At 31.5% G+C, this 21,273-nt stretch overlaps 1 protein-coding gene across 1 annotated transcript; it reads left to right on the top strand.

The window, feature by feature from the left end:
- The first annotated feature begins 17,620 nt into the window (after positions 1-17,620).
- Positions 17,621-19,781, top strand: LOC149536462 (uncharacterized). Its single transcript, XM_089806295.1, has 2 exons — positions 17,621-18,893; positions 19,081-19,781. Exons 1-2 carry the CDS (start codon positions 17,621-17,623, stop codon positions 19,779-19,781), a joined length of 1,974 nt encoding a protein of 657 aa, XP_089662421.1.
- The last annotated feature ends 1,492 nt before the right edge of the window (positions 19,782-21,273 follow it).

Genomic DNA, 21,273 nt, shown 5'->3' with positions numbered 1-21,273 from the left:
TGGTGGATCATTACTATCTAAAATCAATAATACCTTTCTTACCTTGATACCCAAAAAAGATGACCCTAAAAACTTAGGGGACTTTAGACCTATAGCTCTTTGCAATACTATTTATAAAATCATATCCAAATTTTTAGCAAACCAAATGAAATTGATTCTCCCTAAGCTTATATCATAAAAAAAAAGGGTTTTGTACCAAGAAGATTGATTCTAGATGGTATACTCATTATACAAGAAGCGTTACACTCAGCCAATAAGAATAAAATGGCAAGCATGTTCATGAAACTGGATATTCAAAAAGTATATGACATGGTTGACTGGAGGTTTCTATGCAAAACCTTAGAAGCCTTTGGATTCTTGCACCAATAGATTAATCTTATCTATCCTTGCATCTCAACAACTAAAATTTTAGTTCTTATTAGTGGAACTCCCAAAGGCTTCTTTGACACATCAAGAGGTATAAGACAAGGAGATCCCCTATCTCCTTTCCTTTACATTATCATGGAAAAAGCCTTCAGTAGAGCAATTACCAAAGCTCATATAGATGGAAAAATAAGTGGAATTATTGTAACAAAAAAGTCCCTAATATAACCCACTAACAATATGTAGATGATACCATTCTACTAGGAGAAAGTACAATAGAAGAAGCCCTAAACCTCAAGTCAATCATTCAACAATACATGGAAGCATCAAGCCAAAGAGTGAATGCTAAAAATCCAAAAAAAAATTCATTAACACCAAACCTAAAACTAAAAAACAAATCTGTAGCATTATGGGATATAAAAGAGGTACATTCCCATGTAAATACTTAGGAATAGTGCTAGAAAAAGGTAGTAAAACTAACAAGGGATGGCATAGAATCCTTGAAAGAATGGATTAAGAGATAGGAGGCTAGAAAGATAAATGCCTCACATAGGCCGATTAAGTTACAAAGATCAAAGTAGTTTTATTTGCCCTCCCAAGCTACCCCCTTCCTTGCTTACCTCTATCTAAAAGTATTAATAAGAAGCTTGAGGAAAAACTCAGAAGCTTCTTTTGGAATGATACTAAAGAACATAAAAAATTGGCTCTTATAAAATGAGAAAACTTGTGTAAACCAAAGGAATTAGGAGGTCTAGGTTTCAAAAACTTAAGTTGGCAAAATGAAGCATTAGGGTGGTGACTATTCATAGAAAGAAATCCAAAATGGCCAAAAAATTTGTATAACAAATACCTAAATGCAGTTAATCCTTACTCCTTGTTTAGAATGAGGATCCTTCCTAAAGGGTCTAAAAGCTAGAATTACATAGTAAAAAGTAGATTCTTGATTAGTAAATATCTTACTTGGGATGTTGGTAATGGTGATGAAGCTCTCTTCTAGGAGGACTCTTGGGATGCCCATCCCCCAGTAGATAACATGGGTATCCCATCAATTCTTAAAGATCAATTAGTCAAACTCTGGAGGTGTAAAGTCAGCAATTATAAAACTAAAAAGGATATTAATGGCAGTATAATTTGGGAATGAAAAACTTTGGATAATATTGACTTGGAACTAGCAGTAAAAAAAGGTTTATGAAAATCTCATTCATAAGAGAAAAATAAAGCAATTTGTGAGAAATGACAAACTCATACGGGCAACATCAAAAGATGGCAAGTATAATGTTAAAAGTGGATATAGAGTCACTCATTCCCAAAGGTGGGACGAAGTTAACACTACCCTTAAACTTTTTTGGTACTCTTCCTGCCAGCCAAAGGGAGGCTTCTTTTTGTGGACATCCTCCCAGAATAGGATTCTAACTACTAACAAACTCAGAAAAATGGGCATTGAGGGCCCTTCAAGATGTGTGCTATGTAAGCATGAAAATGAAGATACTAATCATCTCTTATATAATTTTCCATATATACAATATTATTGGGAATGGCTCCAACATATGCTAGATTGGACTGCTCCTTTGCCAGAATCTCTAGATGATCTTCTTAGGGGATGGCCAACTGATAGTAATTGTTGTATCTATGGTAAACTCTAGATTTTTTGTCCATCTATCCTTGTTTGGGAAGTATGGAAATAAAGAAATAGAAGAATATTTCATGATTAGGATATGACTGTATGTGAGCTTACTAATAAAATCGAGGCCTGTATTGTTCAAACCTTAAAAGTCTCACCTTAGGAAAATCTTGAAAGAAGAAGGATCATTTTCAGAGTGGGATGGTCTAATGAAAGATTTGGAAAAACTAAATTAATCACTTGCTTATATATAAAAATAAAGAATAAATAGGAAAGGGACAAGTGTAGATGGATTCCACCTCCTAGTGGTTGGACCAAATTAAATTTTGATGGATGCATCATTAATAATGATTCTAGCAATTGGATCAATAAAAGGGCCAAATCTTTAGGATCAACCACTAACAACCTCGCTGAATTAGAAGTCCTTCAAGGTCTCCAAATTTGCCTAAATCTAAGTATCTAATAAATAATTATTGAAGAAGATTCACAAATTTTCCTAAATGCTATTAGAAAAAGGGAGACACCAAACTAGGTTTTAAATTATAAACTAGAAGAAGTTCTATATTTCTTGGACCTCTTTGAAGATATTCAGATGCTACATGTATTTTCTAGGAAGGTAATAAAGCAGTAGATTAGTTAGCAAATAAGGGTGTTGATGATGAAAATATCTTAATCTGTAGTTATAAGTAACTTAACCAAAAATTGAACAGTCTTTTGAACTGAAACTAGATAAAATAACTCTCATTCTTATTAACTAAATTATCCCTAGCATATAATTCAAATAATAAGGATACTAAAAAAATAAATTTTAGATATCTATGTATATATATGTATACATTTATATATATTTATATATATGTATAAATGTGTGTGTGTGTGTGTGTGTCTACATGTATAAACTTTGGAACATTTGCCCCTTGATCCTTTTGTGGGAAATCTAGAGAGAAAGAAATAGAAGGATATTCTATGAAAAAGAATTGACAAGCTCTATGCTACTCAATAAAATGGAAGCATGTATAGTAAAAGTTATTGGAATAATCTGATCAACCCACCAATAGTGTACAAAAAAAGCACTCAAAAGACAAGGCTTAAATGCAAATGGGAACCTCCCCCCTTAGGTTGGTCAAAACAAAACTTTGATGGGGCATCTAGAGGCAAACTTGGAATTTTAGGGATAGGAAGTATAATAAAAAAGGACTTGGGGAGATGGATTATCAAAAGATCTAAATATATGGGTAAAATGATGAATAATTTAGCTGAACTTGAAGCCCTCCAAGAAGGACTCAAATGATGCTTTGATTTAGTACCAAAAGACTCATTATTGAAGGAGACTCTCAAATTGTTCTTAACACTTTAAGAAAAAGAAACACCCCTAATTGGGTATTCAATTAAAAATTAGAAGAAGTTTTAAAGATTTTTTATCTCTTTGAGGAAACCAAAATCCAACACATATTTAGAGAAAGTGAAAAACCAATCATTTAGAAAACAAAGGGGGAGATGGAGAAGAATTATTAGTTATTAATCAAGACTTTTAAAGATATAAAAATGTGAATTTAAAAATAATAATAAGAAAGGATTTTTAATTTTTTTTTTTAAAAATAGTTACAATAATAGTACTTCCACATCTGAAAGGAAGTCATTTTAAGAATTAGGAAATTAGTAAGTTTATCTAGGAACATATTTTTGAATCCTATAAACTATTTTTATCCCTAGCTCTAATCTTTCTTTTGGCCTCTTTTTTGCAAATTTATTTTGTAACTTCCAACCTATGTAACCTCACAATTATTACCCTTAATTTTTCATCATTGGTTGACACAAGGTATCATTTGGTATGATTATTATACAGTTTTCCTTTAGCTAGCATCAACAGATGACATCAAGTACTCTTGGCTCTTCTGGATCCTTCTTTTGAGATCGTTAGTTTTCTATTTAACTTCATCTCAATTTTTGCTACTTATTTTTCCCTAACTCTATTGAGCCTGATTTAGCTATAGTTTTAGTATGGAGACCAATGTTAGTTTATTTCATTCCTTAGAGGTTCATACCATGGCATTTAGAGGTAATGTTAAACTAGAAAGATGGAACCACCTTTTAAATCTTGTGGATGACACGACTAGGATCATTGTTAACCATGTCTTAGGGGAAGGTATTTTAATTTATGACTTCTCTTGGAGAACCAATAGTGACATTGTAGGTTCCTTTATAGGGTGTCTAGCTAGAGCCAAAGTGGAGAAGTGGGCAATTATCAGGCTTTCCTATAATGTATTCAATCCAACTTGGCGTGTAGGTCTTGAAGAAGTTGTTAAGAGTATAGACGAGAAGCTTAAAATCCCTCTACTAGACCTTTACATGGCCAATCCACCTGGGAGCTTTGAGTTGGCCATTGTCCCTAGACAACCCTCTCTGGTAATCTGAGAGAATGCCTTATTTTTTTCAAGAGTGGCCTAAAATGGAAGCCAATATCCATTTTCTTCTTAGGTGAAGAGGGATTATAGAAGATCATAGCAAGGCCTGGCTTAGGCACTATCTCACCATCTTCAATTCCTATATTCGACCGAGATTGGAGCTTGATAACCTGGAAGCTTTGGATTTTTGTATCCTGAATATGGAAAAGTCCAATAGGGAGAAAATCTCCTTCGAAGTTCCGTTGAACTTCCAAACTGAGAACCCTAAGGACATAGCAGAAATCATCATGGTGTAGTGAAAAAAGGTTAAATTTGTTGGCTTCTCTTGCTTGATAGTTTTTTATGGATGTCAAATTTTGATCATCTTCGCCAGTAGATGGAGATTTTTCTCTTCTTGTTCCTCCTTTCCTGCCTTTTGGCTTCTTTGTATTTTAGACAGTATTAGATTATGTCTCTAAGTTTTCACCTTCTTTGTTGTTTGGGTCCTATTTTCTTTTTTGGGCCCTTCCTTTTCCCCTTGCTTCTGTTGTAATCTAGTACTGATAGGATTCTCTTGCCCTAGGCCCTCAAAATTAATGTAACCCCTAATCATCTCATTCCAGAATAGAATTATAGTTCTTGATGAATTTGGTTTTTATTTTTGTTAACATCTATATGATGCATTTATGCTCTTCACATCTATTTTCTTCTAAATGTATGAATAATGGTAGAATATTGGTATTTTCACCTTCAAAAACTAGTAATATCATTTTGCATGTTTTCATTTCACATATTTTAATTCATGTAGGAACAATTAGATTTAAATTAAGAAGTTCAAATTTTGAAAGAAACATATAAGGTAATAAATCAATCAATTATAATAAGCAGCGTCAAAGAGGAAATGAAATCTTTTAATGAAAACTTTTAATCACTCCTAATCCTTCCCAGTAGAGTTCAGTATAGTATGATTGGTTTATTCTCTAATCTGGACAACCTAAGCTCGTATATACATCAAAAGGACACTTACATTAAAAATTGATAAATTAGGTGGTATTTTACCACCTCATAATAATCTACATATAGCTAAGAAGAAAAGTTTTAAAATTTGTTACAGAAAAGGTTCTTCCATCCAATCTTGTTTTTGATCACTTCATTTACTCTTTTTGGACTAATACTACTAACCCCTTGTGGAAAGAAAGGTCTTCTTTGATATGCAGGTTAGAATGGAAGTACTATCTCAAGAGGTATATTCAGTTTTGACTAGCATCATAAGTCTGAATTTGGAAGACAAGTTGAGTATTGTAAGAAAAGTTATTCTTGTCAAAATAAGATCTAATAAATGGACATTGTAATATCTCATTAATTTTGAATATCCTGGAGAATGCCCTTTTAAAAATTATATAATATAGGACTTTGATCTCGGGCAAGACTGGAGGTTTTCTTGCTCCATTATTTCCTACCAATGCTCGTTTGAATAGAGAACAATTGTGTAACTTTCTTTTCAACATTTAATTATAATATAAACTTTGGTCATTTACCAATCAAAAAAATCAAAATTTATTAATATTTTAAATTTATATATGTTTTCAATATATTAAATATTAATTATTATAGATATTATTATTAATTAATGTTATTTTATTAATAATTAATAATTATTATCTTTGATAATTTAATATTTATTGTTAAAAGTTTAATAATATTTATTTGGAGAATTTATTAATTAATTTATTATTAAAATTATATTTATAAAGTAAATTGATAAATTGTAATTCAATTTGGGAAATGGAATGTTCTTTTTTAAAAACTTGGGTTTTGCTTAATGGCTCAATTTTATATGAAAATAACTTAAAATACTAGGGACATTTTATGTCCTTTAAAATTTTGAAAACCTTAGTAATTATGACACTCTGGAAATGAAAATTGAAACCTTGTTTTTATATTGAACCTTTGTGTTTTGAAAACCAAATGAACTATGAAAAAACACTTTTTAAATTTCTTGATGAGATGTATGTTGTATTTCATGTTGGGTTTGGGTTTGACTTAGTGCGTTGACCAGTTTGGATGTTTACCAAAGGCTTGGGGGTTTTTGTTCTATGATGATGTTATGGTTATTATTTGGTCATGATCTTTTATACTCAACCATTGTGATGTATTAACATATTTCTATGATGAATTTTTTATCAGTAACTTGTTAGTGCTTTTCAGTTGCTTGTGTAGAACTGAGGTAAATGGTGTGATTTTTTTTTGTGTAACCTTTGAGTTTTGATCAGTTTTCTTTTGATGCTTTCCAGTTGCTTATATAGAACTGAGGTGATTGCTGTGACTTCTTGTTGTAACCTATAGAACTAAGGTGATTATTGTGACTTCTTGTTATAACTTACATAATAGATTTCCTACATGTCTTTGTTTCCTCTAGGTTTAGATTTTTTTGTATCTCGGTACCCCTTGAGATAGTTTTCTATTAGGTTTTTCCCTTGTGGATTGATATATGTTTGAGACATTAGATTATCTACTCAACATGATGGGAGTGAGCCATTTAGGTTTCACGAGGTTAGGTGGTAGTGTTTCTTATACCATTGAGATCCAACAATTGGATGTTCTTGTTGGATGTGCTTGCGTAATTGTTCCTTTTATTATGATCTTGTGTTCTGATGGATGGTTATATTGTATTGTATTGTATTTCATTATCAGAGATCTTATGAGATGATGTATTAATTCTTGATGTATATTATTTGATCTTTTCATACCCTGTGACTTGTACAATAGATGATTATGCATTCTAGTTATGCCAAGTGGCATCCTATGTAATTTGTAAGTTATTCAATTAGATTCATACTTGTAGTTATTTTGTGATGTAGAATTGTTATGTTTCAGATTTAGTATTAATAAAACTTATGAATGTGATTCAACTTCATAGAACCCTTAAGAGATAAAATCTATTTATGGTCTATTTATATTTATGTGAGTTATTGCTTCTACTATATTATTTTTTGATGCTATTATCTTTTTAAAAAAATTGTTTGGAAAACTTAGAGAAACTTTAGGTTAATTTATTTTGGGTTCCTTTGCAGGGAATTATAGGTTAATCATCCTTCATTGTACAATAAATTATGTACAAAGATGTGCAACAATGAGAATATGATTATGTAATAAGAGCACTACAAGTGTACCTCACACATAAAGTGGAATATGATAACTATCACCAGCTAAAGTGGAATTCTCTTATACCATGTACTAAAACAAGATGTAAACTCCTAATGTGTACAAAAAAAACTACTATGTAATGTATTATCATAATTAAGTTTAAGTTAAGTGTAATTAGGAATATATGTATGCACCAACATCCCGTTAATTGTGACTTAGGGGAATGTACTTAGAATCATAATGAAAGATTATAATGTAATATGGGTGTCAACTACTAGGCTATGTTAAATACAAATGTACAATAAATACAAAATATATGTAATGCAATGGAATTTCTCATAACAAAGAGAAAGAGAAAAAAGCCTGATGGAAAAAGCCCTTCCCAAAAAGGAGAGATGAAAACACAAAAGATGTTTGGATGGATGAAGTGCTCAAGATCCCCCTTCTATGACATATATCATGTATATACAATCAAGAATCTCATCCATAGGAAGGAAACAAGGTGACCTAATATCCCCCATTAATGAATAGTCTCCTACAAGTATGGTAAAGGATTGGAGGTAAAATATAGTTCAATACCTATAAACACAATTTGTTCCCTTAGGAAGAAGATAAATCAAGTATAAATGCAACAAGGATTCCCATTTTGGATAAAACGAAGAAGAATCCAAATGAAGAATGATATCTCTAAAATTTTCTCATTTATCACCACATCCTTGGTTGAAGAAGATGTCATAAGATAATTACGAACATACCAAGTAGAAGGTGACAAACAAGGAACCAATCATAACTCATCGTGAAAAAGCTCCCAAGAAAAATATGAATCCACTAGATATGAAGTAGGAATACAATCAAAGTATCCACCCTTAATGTAGAAGGCATAGTAATGCTAGATGCTCTAGGGTCACCATGATAGCTAAATAATTTTATTCCCTTTAGAGATAAAATAATTTATAGATACAAGGATGAAGTCACTTCAATCTATTTGAAGAACCCTCAAAATGTATGATGTCTTGAGAAATTGAATAGGAGTCTCCAACAGATAGTATGATCAACCTAAACCATGCAAGGTATCATATCAAGTGAAGTTTGAGACTATGTCAATCTCCAAAGACTCAAATGTCTTCTCTAAATATAAAAGAGACATCCTCCAAATATTGTATCTATAAATCTACAACCAATAGTCAAACCTAAAATAAGGATCAAGTGGAGAATGAAGATAAGGGTCAAAATTTTCCCTCACAATAAGTGAAGAAGGATCAACCTCATCAAAATTAAGATGAAAGTCATCAATGATGTCTTCCAAATCCTTAATGTGGGACTCTATGAACAAATTTTTAATGTAAATGTCAAGAAATCATATAATGGAGTTGTATTTGGAAGACAAAGAATATCTAGTTGCATTGAATCACAAGCATCCATGGTCATATGAATACAAGAATCATAAAGAGAAATTGTAATTGGAGAAGAATCTTGAGGTTATGGAATATATTATAGCTAGCTAATACCTGTCTTCATCATCAAGTGGCATGAGACAATCTAGAGGTAGATTTTCTAGGAAGAACATGTGAATCACCAAAATGCTCACAAAAAATGATCCAATTATGTGTGGATACTTAACATCTCTAAACTTGTGTATGATTAGACGTTGCATAAGTATATTTATGTTTAAAATGATACATAACCAAAGATAACCATTCTTTTCCTCCCAATTATATTAATTCTGCCCCGACTTTGGCTCAGGGGTGAGTTCATAAAGATGATACAAGAGATTAAGTCATCTATAATGTTGATGATTCCTTTTTCTAATAGATCATAATCATTCCCAATCAAAGTTATGGCTGCAGGATGTATTTTAAACCTCATGATTACATTAATGATATAAATCTCACTTTACAAACTGAGATCAAACTACAGTACATCATTTTTGGCACTTTAATGGTCATGATTGCAAGATATCCATAACATAGATTAATTGAAAAGGCTTTTAGATATTTTTGTCGCTTCACTATGATGAAATGTGGGGAGCATAACGGAGGGTGATTTTTTGTCGAATGCCATGATAGAAATGCTTTGCAAGACATGCCTTCAAGAAACTATAGTTACAAATTTAATGATAGATATAGAAGCTATTAAGGGCACTTCAAAATTTGGAGCAAATTCTTAGCATGTGTAAAGACCTACTTATCAAAATTTGTCAACATCTTCCTTTCCTATGCCAAATGCAAACATGACACTTTCATATTTTGGTGAACCATGAAAATTAATAGATTTTTATTCCAAGCAACTTGTCACATACGAGACCCTATGTTGCATGAATCAAATACAAAGCACTTAGATTGATTGCATAAAAAAAATCCAATCTAAAAAGGGTGAGTCCTCTATATAATAATAAAAATAATCTCTATTCTACCATGAGAACATTGATTTCATTTTAAATTACCATGCATTCATATAGAATAGAAATATTAACTATTTCTTCTTCTATTACCATGCTACACTACAATTGTCAAGTATGCATGAAGATTGTTCATCTTCCACTATCTTCAATCCAACTAGTATTAAATTGGAACAAACCTTGATGGCCAAATGAAACACCTGCAAGAAATAAAGTGTACAAATATTTAATCACAAATCAAACACTCACATTATGCATATATTAATAAGAATTTCATTTGAACCACCAACCTCCACAATGAATGTGCTTGTGATTGGAAAAAATGTCTACAACAAAAAGATAATATCACAAATCTAAGAAAGCCAAAACTCTAATAAAGCTGAAATAGAAAGCTTCATTAGAAAATAAAATTTGAAATCATTCTAAGTTCAATTTAGTAATGTATATAAATTGTTAATGTACAAAATCAATTTTTAATTATAGAATTTTTTTTGGCCTTCCACCTCTTGCCCATTTCCATGTGTGGAGCCTAATTTGATGTTAATTAAGCTGAGAGGTGTTCTATACACAAATAGCCAGCATGGGAATATGCCAAGATTCCTTGTCAATAAAAAATAAAAAGGAGCAATTACAAACTTTTATATTAGATAAGAAGCATTCCCGAAATAATAGCTAGTCTAAAAAAGAGGAAGCCAAATGGAGCCCAAAATAATAGGGCCCGAAAAAATAGGCACCTAAAAAATATAAATCATAATACAATTTTTTAAATTATTTTTTTTGTTTTGAAAAAAATTAAAATAAATAAATCATAATTTTTAAAAATAAATAAATAAAAATAAAAAAATTTCTTTTAAATTAAAAAAATAAAAAATTAATAAAAAATTAAAATTTAATTAAAATTAAATATAATAAAATTTAAAAATTTAAAATTTAATTTTTTTTTAAAAACAAATAAAAACAAAAAGAACTTAAAAGTCATGGAAGCCCGCGAGCTACATCAATGACTCTCAGTAGTGTCCACAATAGTTATTGTTGGCATTGACATGTGTCAATGTTAGTAGTAACTATCATGATAGAAGTGGTAGTGACTGCCACACTGTGTTTATAATGGTAGATGGGGTGGCGAGGGTGGTTGTTTGTCCACCGCATTATGTATTTTTAAAAATATTTTTTTATAATGCTTTTTGATTAATAACATCCACTACTAGTACATTTTTAATTATTGTTTTTTAATTTCATTTTAGAATAACCTCTTGTGTGCTTTTTATTTTTAGCTTTTTGAACTCATATGGAGAGTGCATGGAGTGAAAATTGAAGGGTCTTATAATGGACAATGAAGAGCCTTTTTCATGGGAGATGAAGAGTTGTTTCTTTGATTATAAAACACTCCTTTCATTTTTGCTTTGCATTTGTAGAAGAGTAGATTTGGAGAGAAAGACAAGAGTTTTGATGCTAAAGCTTTGATTGCTTTTGAGAGGTAGAAGAGAGTACTAAAACTTCCTTTAGCTAAAGAAAAGGTAAGAAAAATAGCTTGAACCAACCTGCACAATCACACTAGCACTCATCATCAAAAATAGCTTGAATGAGATAACCCAAAACAACCTCATTCTTTGTTTTCACAATGGTTGATATAAGTTAATCTATTTTTTCATGAATTCAGAAGGTTTATTAAATTTACAAGATCTTTTTAAATATAACATTTACTTAAAATGTTTTAAAAAATAGAATGTTATAGCTAGACTTTTCAAAATAAGTTATTTTGTCATGAATTTAGAAAGAAATATTGAATTTAAACTTGATATATTTTTCAATAGAATATTTCATATATCGTGTTTTAATAAATAGAATATTTTAATAGAATGAAGTAAAATAGAATGTTTAAATATAAAGGATCTCATTTCTAGTAAAATCAAAATGAAGTAAATAAAATATTTAGCATCTATTTGGTTGAAATAAATAGAACATTTTCAAATATAATAAACGAATGCTACAAATCATAATAAGGTGTTTTAAATGAGAGTTTAAATGATACATTAAAAGATCTCTTTTTAAATAAAAATGTTTCACTCAAAATATTTTAATGAATAGAATGTTTTTAACACAATAGAATGTTTTAGCTAGATTATTTTAAATAAGTTATTTTCTCATGAATTTAGAAAGGGATATCAAATTTAAAAGATCTATTTTTCAATAGAATATCTTAAATAGAATGTTTCACATATAATGTTTTAATAAATAGAATGTTGTAATAGAATGAAATAAAATAGAATGTTTGAATTTAAGAGATATATTTTTCAATAAAATGTTTTGAATAGAATGAAGTAAGTAAAATATTTCTCATTTATTTGGTTGAAATAAGTAGAAATTTTTAAATAAATATAATATTACCATGTTTCCATACTGAAAATTTCAAATGTTACAAATTTTAATACAACATGTTTTTTATATTCATTTTTTCCACACTTGATTATACTAAGTGACCTATTTTATTTTTTCAAAACCATTATTGATTTAAAATTTATATCTCTCTGATTAAGTAAAGATTTTTTCTTCTTTTTTCTTGGTGCTAATTCTTTCTAAATTATTTTCCATGAATTATTTCGGGCATGGTAGCCTCTGATAGACAATCAAACATTTTCAACATGAGCCCAACTTCTTCTATAGGATCAAATCATTTTTTGAGATAGAGTTTCAGCAGTGTGCTCAAATAATTAAACGGTGTTGTACAACCATAGTAAAAGCACTTGAGAATGCAACTTTATCAATTGATCATATGCAAGTGATAGAGATAATTGAGATGGAATATTTTACCAAATATGTATTCAATACATCTGCAAAAGTAGATATATTTCCACCCATGATGAAAGAGATCTATGATGATCGTATTACAAACAAAGGTTGTAATACAATTTTAATCACTAAAGAATATGTGATGTACTTACACCATTATGGAGAACTATACACCTAGTCCATATGATGATTTCACATCTTTTAGATTTTCAATTATTACTTCATCTAAATAATTATATAGGAGATATAGTTCTCCTTTCATCTATGTATCAGAATAATAAATAAATGATTTGATGTTTTAGCTCAAATTCTTCTCAACTATACTTGCAAATATTTTCAACATTTTACGTTGACCTTTGTGTTTGTAATATTAATGCTTTTACATGACATATATCATTAATATGTTGATCATTGAATTATGTATAAAATTGATGTGCTATTTGTAATTGGATTAACCTACTCTAAAGAATAATATTCATTTTATACTCATTTCAAGTGTAATCATTACCTCAATAACATTTAGTAGCCTTTCATTGTACACTATTCATACTAAGCATAATTAACATTAACCAATGGTCTATTTATAAATGTAAATAATAAAATTACAAAACTACTTAAGGAATATTATATCCTTATATTGCTCTATTTTGCTAAGAGGCATGTCTAATAAGAACAAGCTACCCTCCTAGATGTAACTCTAAACATAACACTAACAGCAACTCTAACCATGGTCCTACTTTTCCCCCTAACCTTATCCATGATCATGAGAATATACTTATTATTATATAGGCCACATTATATAATAATAAATATATTCTAAAATCCCAACTCTTACTCCCCTCCTAACCATAATTGTGACCCTAAGTAAACTCCTAAAAGTAACCCTTTCTCTAGTTTTAACCCTAATCATAAGCCTAACCATAACTCTAACTTTAACCCTCACTCAAAACTATAACCCTAACTCAAACTCAAACTCAAACCCTAAACCTAACCCTAATCCTAACCATAATTATAATGATTTGATTACCCCTAACTCAAACTATAACCCTAATTAGAACTTAAACTCTAACCCTAACTCATATTCTAACCCTAAACCTAACCCTAACCTTGGCCTTAACCCTAACCCTAACCCTTTTTCTACCCCTATCTTTAACCCTAACTGTAATCTTAACCTTAACCCTGACCTCATCTCTAACCCTAACCCTAACCCTAACCGTTATCCTAACCCTTTCTTTACCCCTATCTCTAACCCTAACCCTAACCCTAACTATAATCCTAACCTTAACCCTAACTCTAATCCTAATACTAACCCTACACCCACCCCTAACTCTAACCCTAAATCTAACTCTAACTCTACCATAATTAGACTAACCTTAACTGTAATCCTAACCTTAACCCTGACCCTATCTCTAACCCTAACCCTAACCCTAACCTTGACCCTAACCCTAACCTTAACCCTAACTTTAATGCTGATTGAAACCCTAACCCTAACCTTAACTCTAACCTTAAACCTGACTCAAACTCTTACCCTAACCTTAACCTTGATGTAACTCTATATATAACCCTAACTCTAAATATAAACCTAACCCTAACCCTAACCCTAAATTTAACCCTTTCTCTACCCCTTTGTCTAACTCCAACCATAATCATAACACTAACCCTACCCTACCCTACCCTTAACTATAATCATTAATTTAACTCTACCATAATTGGACTTTAATATTAACTCTAACCCTAAGCCTAACTCTAACCTTAAACTTGACTCAAAATTCTAACCTTAACCCTAACTCTAACATTAACCCTAACTCTAACATTAACCCTAACTCAAATCCTAATTGTAACATTAAATCTATTTGTAACTCTAACCCTAACCCTAACCCTAATTCTAATCCAAACTCTAACTTGAACTCTAACTCTAACTCTAACTCTAACTCTAACTCTAACCCTAACTATAACATTAAATCTACTTGTATCTCTAATCCTAATCCTAACCCTAACTTTAACCCTAACTCTAACTCTAACCCTATCTCCAATCCTAACCTTAACCCTAACTCTAATCCTAACATTGAACCTAACCCTAACCCTAACCATAATCCTAACCCTAACTCTAACCCTAAATCTAACTCTAACTATAAATCTAACACTACCATAATTAGCCTCTAACCCTAACCCTAACCATTAGTTTAATCTTGACTAAAACCCTAACCCTGACCTTAACCCTGACTCAAAAATCTAACCCTAACCCTAACCCTAACTCTAACCTTAACTCTGACTCAAAACCTTACCCTAATCTTAACCCCAATGTAACTCTATATACAACCATAACTCTAAATATAAACCCAACCTTAAACATAACCCTAAATCTAAGCCTTTCTCTATCCCTTTCTCTAACTCTAACCCTAAATCTAATTTTAACCCTAACCCTAATCCTAATTATAACCCTAACTATAACCCTAATTTCAACTCTAAGTCTAACTCTTATTCTAACTCTAATTCTAACTCAAACCTTAACTCTAATTCTAACCGTAACCCTAACCATATTTGTAACCTAAACCCTAATTCTTAACCTTATCCTTACCCTAACCTTGACCCTAACTCTAATTCTAACCCTAACAATATTTGTAACCCAAATTTTAACCCTAACCCTAACCCTAACTCTAACTATAATTTTAAACTTAACCCTAACTCTAACCTTAACAATAGCCCTAATCCTAAAAATAGTGCTAGCCCTAACCCTAATACTAACCCTAACTCTAATTGTAACTCTAATCCTGAGCCTAACTCTAGCTCTAATTGTAACCCTAACCCTAACCCTAGCTCTAATAGAAAACCTAACCTTAAACCTAATTTTAATCTTAATGCTAACCCTAACTCTAATTTTAACCCTAACCCTAACCATAACTCTACTCTTGAATATAACATTTTACGTAACAATATCCTTAAAATAAAAATGAATTAAAGTGATGCAAATAAACACCATATATAGAATTAAAAATTAAGTGTTGAAGAATAATTTTATAGTAAGTTTATACAACTATATTTATAAATATATAAATAAATAGATAATAACCTTATCAAAAATAGATAAAATAAAAAATATTTTTCCTATTGCGCCACAACTGCCACTAGCTTATATATTACACTAAGAGTAATTGTTCTTAAGAAGCTTATTTTCATAAATCCCAACTGCAATTAAAATAACCTTGGAATTAAATGAAAATAGACACCTTGAAAATGGTTACTTTTGACCTTTTATATATATATATATATATATATATATATATATATATATATATATATATATATATATATATATATATATATATATATATATATATATATATATATATATATATATATATATATATATATATATGCTAGTTTAGTTTAAATAATAGCATCTACTATTTCACCTTGAAATGTATTTTGAGTACAAAAGAAAATTTTAATATGACTATGTCAATGGTTTCAATTCAGCTTGCACGGAATACAAACCATTTCATTTTTCTTTAGTGTTACTTTCGCCCTATAGTGTCTGCTGTCCATTGTAAGGTCGCCTCTCAACGTAATAAACAAAGAGAATCCTTCCAACTACACTATTTGAAACCAAACGAAATGGATTAATCAATGAAATTAAGATGCCTTCATTTCACCCCTACCTGTCAAGTGGATTTTTTATGACGATTTGGTCATATGAATGCCTTTCATTTTACATTTTAAGATATTTATTGATTGTCATTTGTTATTTTAATAACTTAATATTTAATCAATATAAAGTATAAATTAGTAATATTCACAAAAATCTCATATAAAAGTTTGTAAATTCATTCATTTTATAAAATAATATAAGTTAGTAATATTCACAAAAAATCTCATATCAAAGTTTCTAAATTCATTTGTTTTATAAAATAATATAAAAATCTAAAAAATAATACAAATATATGTAAATTAAGAATGTTTCTAAGTTTATATTTTGCATACTAATATTCTAAATTGGTAATTTTTTTTGTTTATATAGTGTATTTAAAAAATATTGTCTATTATGAATTTTGACGGTTTATTAATAAACTTAAGTATCATATTGATGGTTTTATAAAAACTTAACCTATCAACCAATACGATCTAACAAATATTTAACCTGTCATATACGACTAAAAAGTGGAAAAACGACCAACATGGCCATCAAATTCCAGGCCTGATTTCAACATTTATTTCAACATTTATTGTTTGTTCCTCCATGCATTGAATTAATACTCTCAGGCCTTCTCCTCCGATTGTTTATTAGGGAGCAGAACGTAGGTAAGTCAACTATTGAAAAATTAAAATTAAAAACTAGTATTCTTAAAACATTACAGGTGTGTCATTAAAAAAAAAAAAAACAATATTCTTAAAACATTACAGGCGTAAGACTGTGACGTAGACTTTTCAAATCTGTAAAACAGTCTTTTTAAAACATTACAGGTGTAAGACATTCACGCAAATTGTTGTTTCTTTCATTCTGCTGTTCATTTTTTATTAGCAGCTATTGTTCAAATTTTCAGGAGTGATTTGTGCAACAGATGCCTTCAGGACTTTTAGGTTTCACTGTTTATCTTTAAACACTCACCTTTATAATATACAGTTCTGCTTAATTTCAAATGAGTATTTTGTTAACTCAAAATTGAAGAAACAACAGAAAACAAAAATACGAAGTCAAACTGACATTTTTAATGTACAGATAAAAGATGTTCCTTATTTTCAGCTTTATTCTCAATTGATATATAATAGCCGCATCGCTAGTAGAAAAAGATTCTAAATTTTTTTTTCCTAAATTTTTTAATTCACTTAAACAAACCCAGTAATTATCACCTTTGCGAAGAACTCATGAATATCTGTTCCGTCAAATTTTCAAAGCTGACATCTTTCTAAGATTTGATCATGGCACTAGTCTGCAGGAGCGAGAGTGTGATACGTTTGTGTAGATGGATGATGATATTTTGCCTCTTGAATTGTGTGAATTGTTGCAGCAAAGATGAAATAAGGGCACTTGTGAGCTTGAGAGACAACGTTCAACCTCCATCTCTGCTTTCTTCTTGGGAGGGTTATCAATGTTGCCAATGGGAAGGAGTCAATTGCAGCAGAGATGGCTATATTATTTCTGTCATCCTCGATTTGTCAGCAGAAACAGCTGTTCCTATTCCATCCAACGCCCTTGTTCCTCTTGCTAATCTCACAAACCTCTCTACACTACATGTAACGGGTGCTTCATTCAGAGGCCCAATTCCTTCACAAATCTTAACATTGACAAGGTTGGAATCTCTGGACTTGAGCAGGAACAATTTATCCGGAAGCCTTTCCCCTGACGTCGACAAGCTCAAGAGTCTCAGAAGGCTTGTGCTTCGAGAGAATGGCTTATCAGGTTCTATACCCTCTTCTTACTATGATTTAGGCATGTTAGAAGAGCTAGACCTTAGCTGGAACACAATGGATGGCTCCATAAGTCCACTGATTGGCCAACTTACCAGATTGGCGAAGCTGGATTTGTCCTTCAACCGATTCAATGGATCGCTTCCTTCCGAAATTGGAAATCTTACCCATTTACAGATTTTGAGTGTGGCGAACAATTCCTTGGCCGGACCCATTCCTTCTTCGATTCATAAGCTTGGGTATATGCAGAGACTGGATCTATCATCAAATTCTTTCTTGGGCTCTGTTCCTGGGAAGCTTTCAAAACTCTCTCAGTTGCAGTTCCCTGATCTGAGCGAGAACTCTTTAGCTGGACCAATTCCACATGGCTTGGGGAAACTCTCAGCGCTGAAAATGCTGAATATCTCTGCAAACAGTCTGAATGGCTCCATACCAGATTCTTTTGGAGAGCTAGCCAAGCTGGAGCTGATGCTTCTTTACGGAAACCAATTATCAAGAGGAATTCCCAAGTCTATGGAAAATGCTTCCTCACTTACACTTTTGTTCCTTCAGGAAAATCAGTTTGATGATACAGGGGATGTGGGATTCAGTTCCAGATTTCAGCTCCAGCATTTGTCCATGTCAGAATGCAAGCTCTCAGGTCCTCTGCCCACATGGTTGTCTCAACAGAGAAATCTCAGTGTTCTGAATCTGACAGGAAATGCGCTGACAGGAACAATCCCCCCATGGCTTTCAGAGCTACCAATTCTGAATTATCTTAGTCTAGGACAAAACAAATTTACAGGTAAGCATTGGAAATTTTAATGGTACTTTGTCCAATTTTTACCTGATTTTAAATTTTTATAGTGGCCCCTAAACAGATTTTCCTTTTAAAGATGTACCCAACTTTTCATACGTTACAAACCATTTCAATTCAGCAATCTATTCTATAATATGTAAAAATGTTTTCACGTCTTGTAACTTTTCTGCAGGCAAAATACCTCCACAAATCTTCAACACACGGTCTCTGCTATGCTTGGACTTGTCTCAGAATTTTCTTAATGGATATATTCATCCACAGGTTGGAAATGCGACCAGTCTTCAGATTCTTGACTTGTCTAGGAACACCTTAATGGGAGAATTGCCTTTGACCATTAGAAGACTCTCAAATCTAAAAGTGCTGGATCTCTCTGGAAACTATTTTACCGGATCTCTGCCTCCAAATCTAGATAATTGTTCTTCTCTATCACTATTAAATGTTGGCCAAAATCAGCTACACGGAAAGATTCCACCAGAGCTTGGATCCATTGGACCATTGCGGTACATAGTTCTTCACAGGAACTATTTTGAAGGAGAGATTTCTGTGGCTCTGAGAAATTTTTCAGACATAGCAGTGATTGATCTAGGCTCCAACTCCCTCACAGGGTCTTTCCCATCCAAGGCTCTTCAATTCCATGAATTGGAAGTGCTTATTCTTGGACGAAATAAGCTGGAGGGCATTATTCCCTTAGGGATTGGCAACTTGAGTGAACTTGACGTCTTGGACCTGTCAGGGAATCACTTCAGGGAAAGCATACCAATCAGCTGTGTGGATCTCCTCTGCTTGTATCATGCATTTCTCCTTCTCCTCCTCATCAAGATGGGGATGATCAAGAAACTGAAGAGGAAGGACCGGTATCATTTGTTGCAGTAAGTGTGGGGTTTGCAATTGGACTTTTGATTGTTGTGCCATTGATTTTTAGCAGTGAGAGAATAAGCAAGGCGTTCAATCGATCGCCGAGTAAGATAGATAATGTCATAAGCCTTTGTTTGATAGGCTATACATGCACTCAATTTATCCTCCACTCTGTAAATGATTGAGTTAATTAAAGAATCAGTGTTTCATGTATAATGTCAGCCTATGATGAAAAAACCTCTGATGTTTCAGTTTAACATTATGTAAATACACGTAACTTGCAGCTAAGTTTGTACAAGATATAACTCCTCCCTCCAGATGCCCTATAGACCATATCTTGTGCCTTGTGATTAATTAGCATCCATGGATGTAGAGGCTTATACAATTTAAGTGCCATAGTTAAACAAAGATCATATGCTAAATACAAATTATCTATACAGACAAGCTCTACAACAAACCCTTCCATATCTGACTATCCATTGTTAGTGGCGGAACTGCAATCTTGTAGATCAAATCTGCAATAAGCCAACAAAAATTATAAACGTAATACAGCTCAATTAAAAAAATTAACAGAAGACAAAAGAATTTTACTACTAAACAATTAGCATCCTTTGCTTAGATGAGATGAAGTATAACAATAAATGACAACAAATAAAAGATAACAGCTTCAGAAGAGAGATAAGTTGTCATTCTTGTTATTCAGCTTAATTGATGATGTCTGGTACGCAAGCATTGATAACAATTTATAGTGAATTACTGGAAAACTATTAGATTTGCCTGCATAAACATTTTTTCATCTGTCTTTCAAATCCGTTTTATATTTTTTCACCTAAGTTCAATCAGAAATCATTAACATTGAGAGCAATTTATAATTATTAATGTTTGGATCAATGATCTGCACTCCTTGTCCTGAGCTAATATTACGCCACACTACATTCCCTGCTCAAAGCTTTCCTTTCGTAGCAGAATTTTGCGAGAATTTTGTTTAATTTTGCCTTCATAGTTCAAGAGCTCTTCTTTTTGCAGTTAATTGCGTTGGTAAATAGATTTGTTACTATGAAATAATTTCCAAAACTGACCTTATTCACCTTATGAACATTTGTTACTATGAAATGATCTCTAAAAATGATCCTATTCACCCTATGAATTCAACAGTACCAACAGTTGGATAGACTAAAATCTGATCACTATCAAATTGCAATCTTTCTCTGTGTTTGAGAGGGGCAGCTCCTTCTTATGATGGGTGTATTTGAGATTTTATATACTTTTCACCTAAAAATATGAAGGGAGAAAGCAAAATGAATAACAGAAACTCCACTGCGCATACCAAATGAGATTTCACAGTGGATAATTGATTACAAGGGGATTTTAAGTAAATAAAAGTAATGATGACAAAACATGAATAACAGACCTTGACATATGGAAAGATATGCTATTTTGATATATTCATAACAAAATACCATCAAATGGATATATTTTGTCAAATTTAATACATACAATAGGAAGACTA

The sequence above is a fragment of the Cupressus sempervirens genome, chromosome 10, assembly GCF_028749045.1.
Source record: "Cupressus sempervirens isolate cs-2001-9-10 chromosome 10, ASM2874904v1, whole genome shotgun sequence".
Taxonomy (NCBI): domain Eukaryota; kingdom Viridiplantae; phylum Streptophyta; class Pinopsida; order Cupressales; family Cupressaceae; genus Cupressus; species Cupressus sempervirens.
This window is presented reverse-complemented; position numbering and strand designations above follow the sequence as displayed.

Coding starts and splice junctions, on each gene's coding strand:
- LOC149536462 (XM_089806295.1), top strand. CDS start 17,621: ATGGCACTAGTCTGCAGGAGCGAGAGTGTGATACGTTTGTGTAGATGG. Junction 18,894..19,080: donor AGGACAAAACAAATTTACAG/GTAAGCATTGGA, acceptor ACTTTTCTGCAG/GCAAAATACCTCCACAAATC.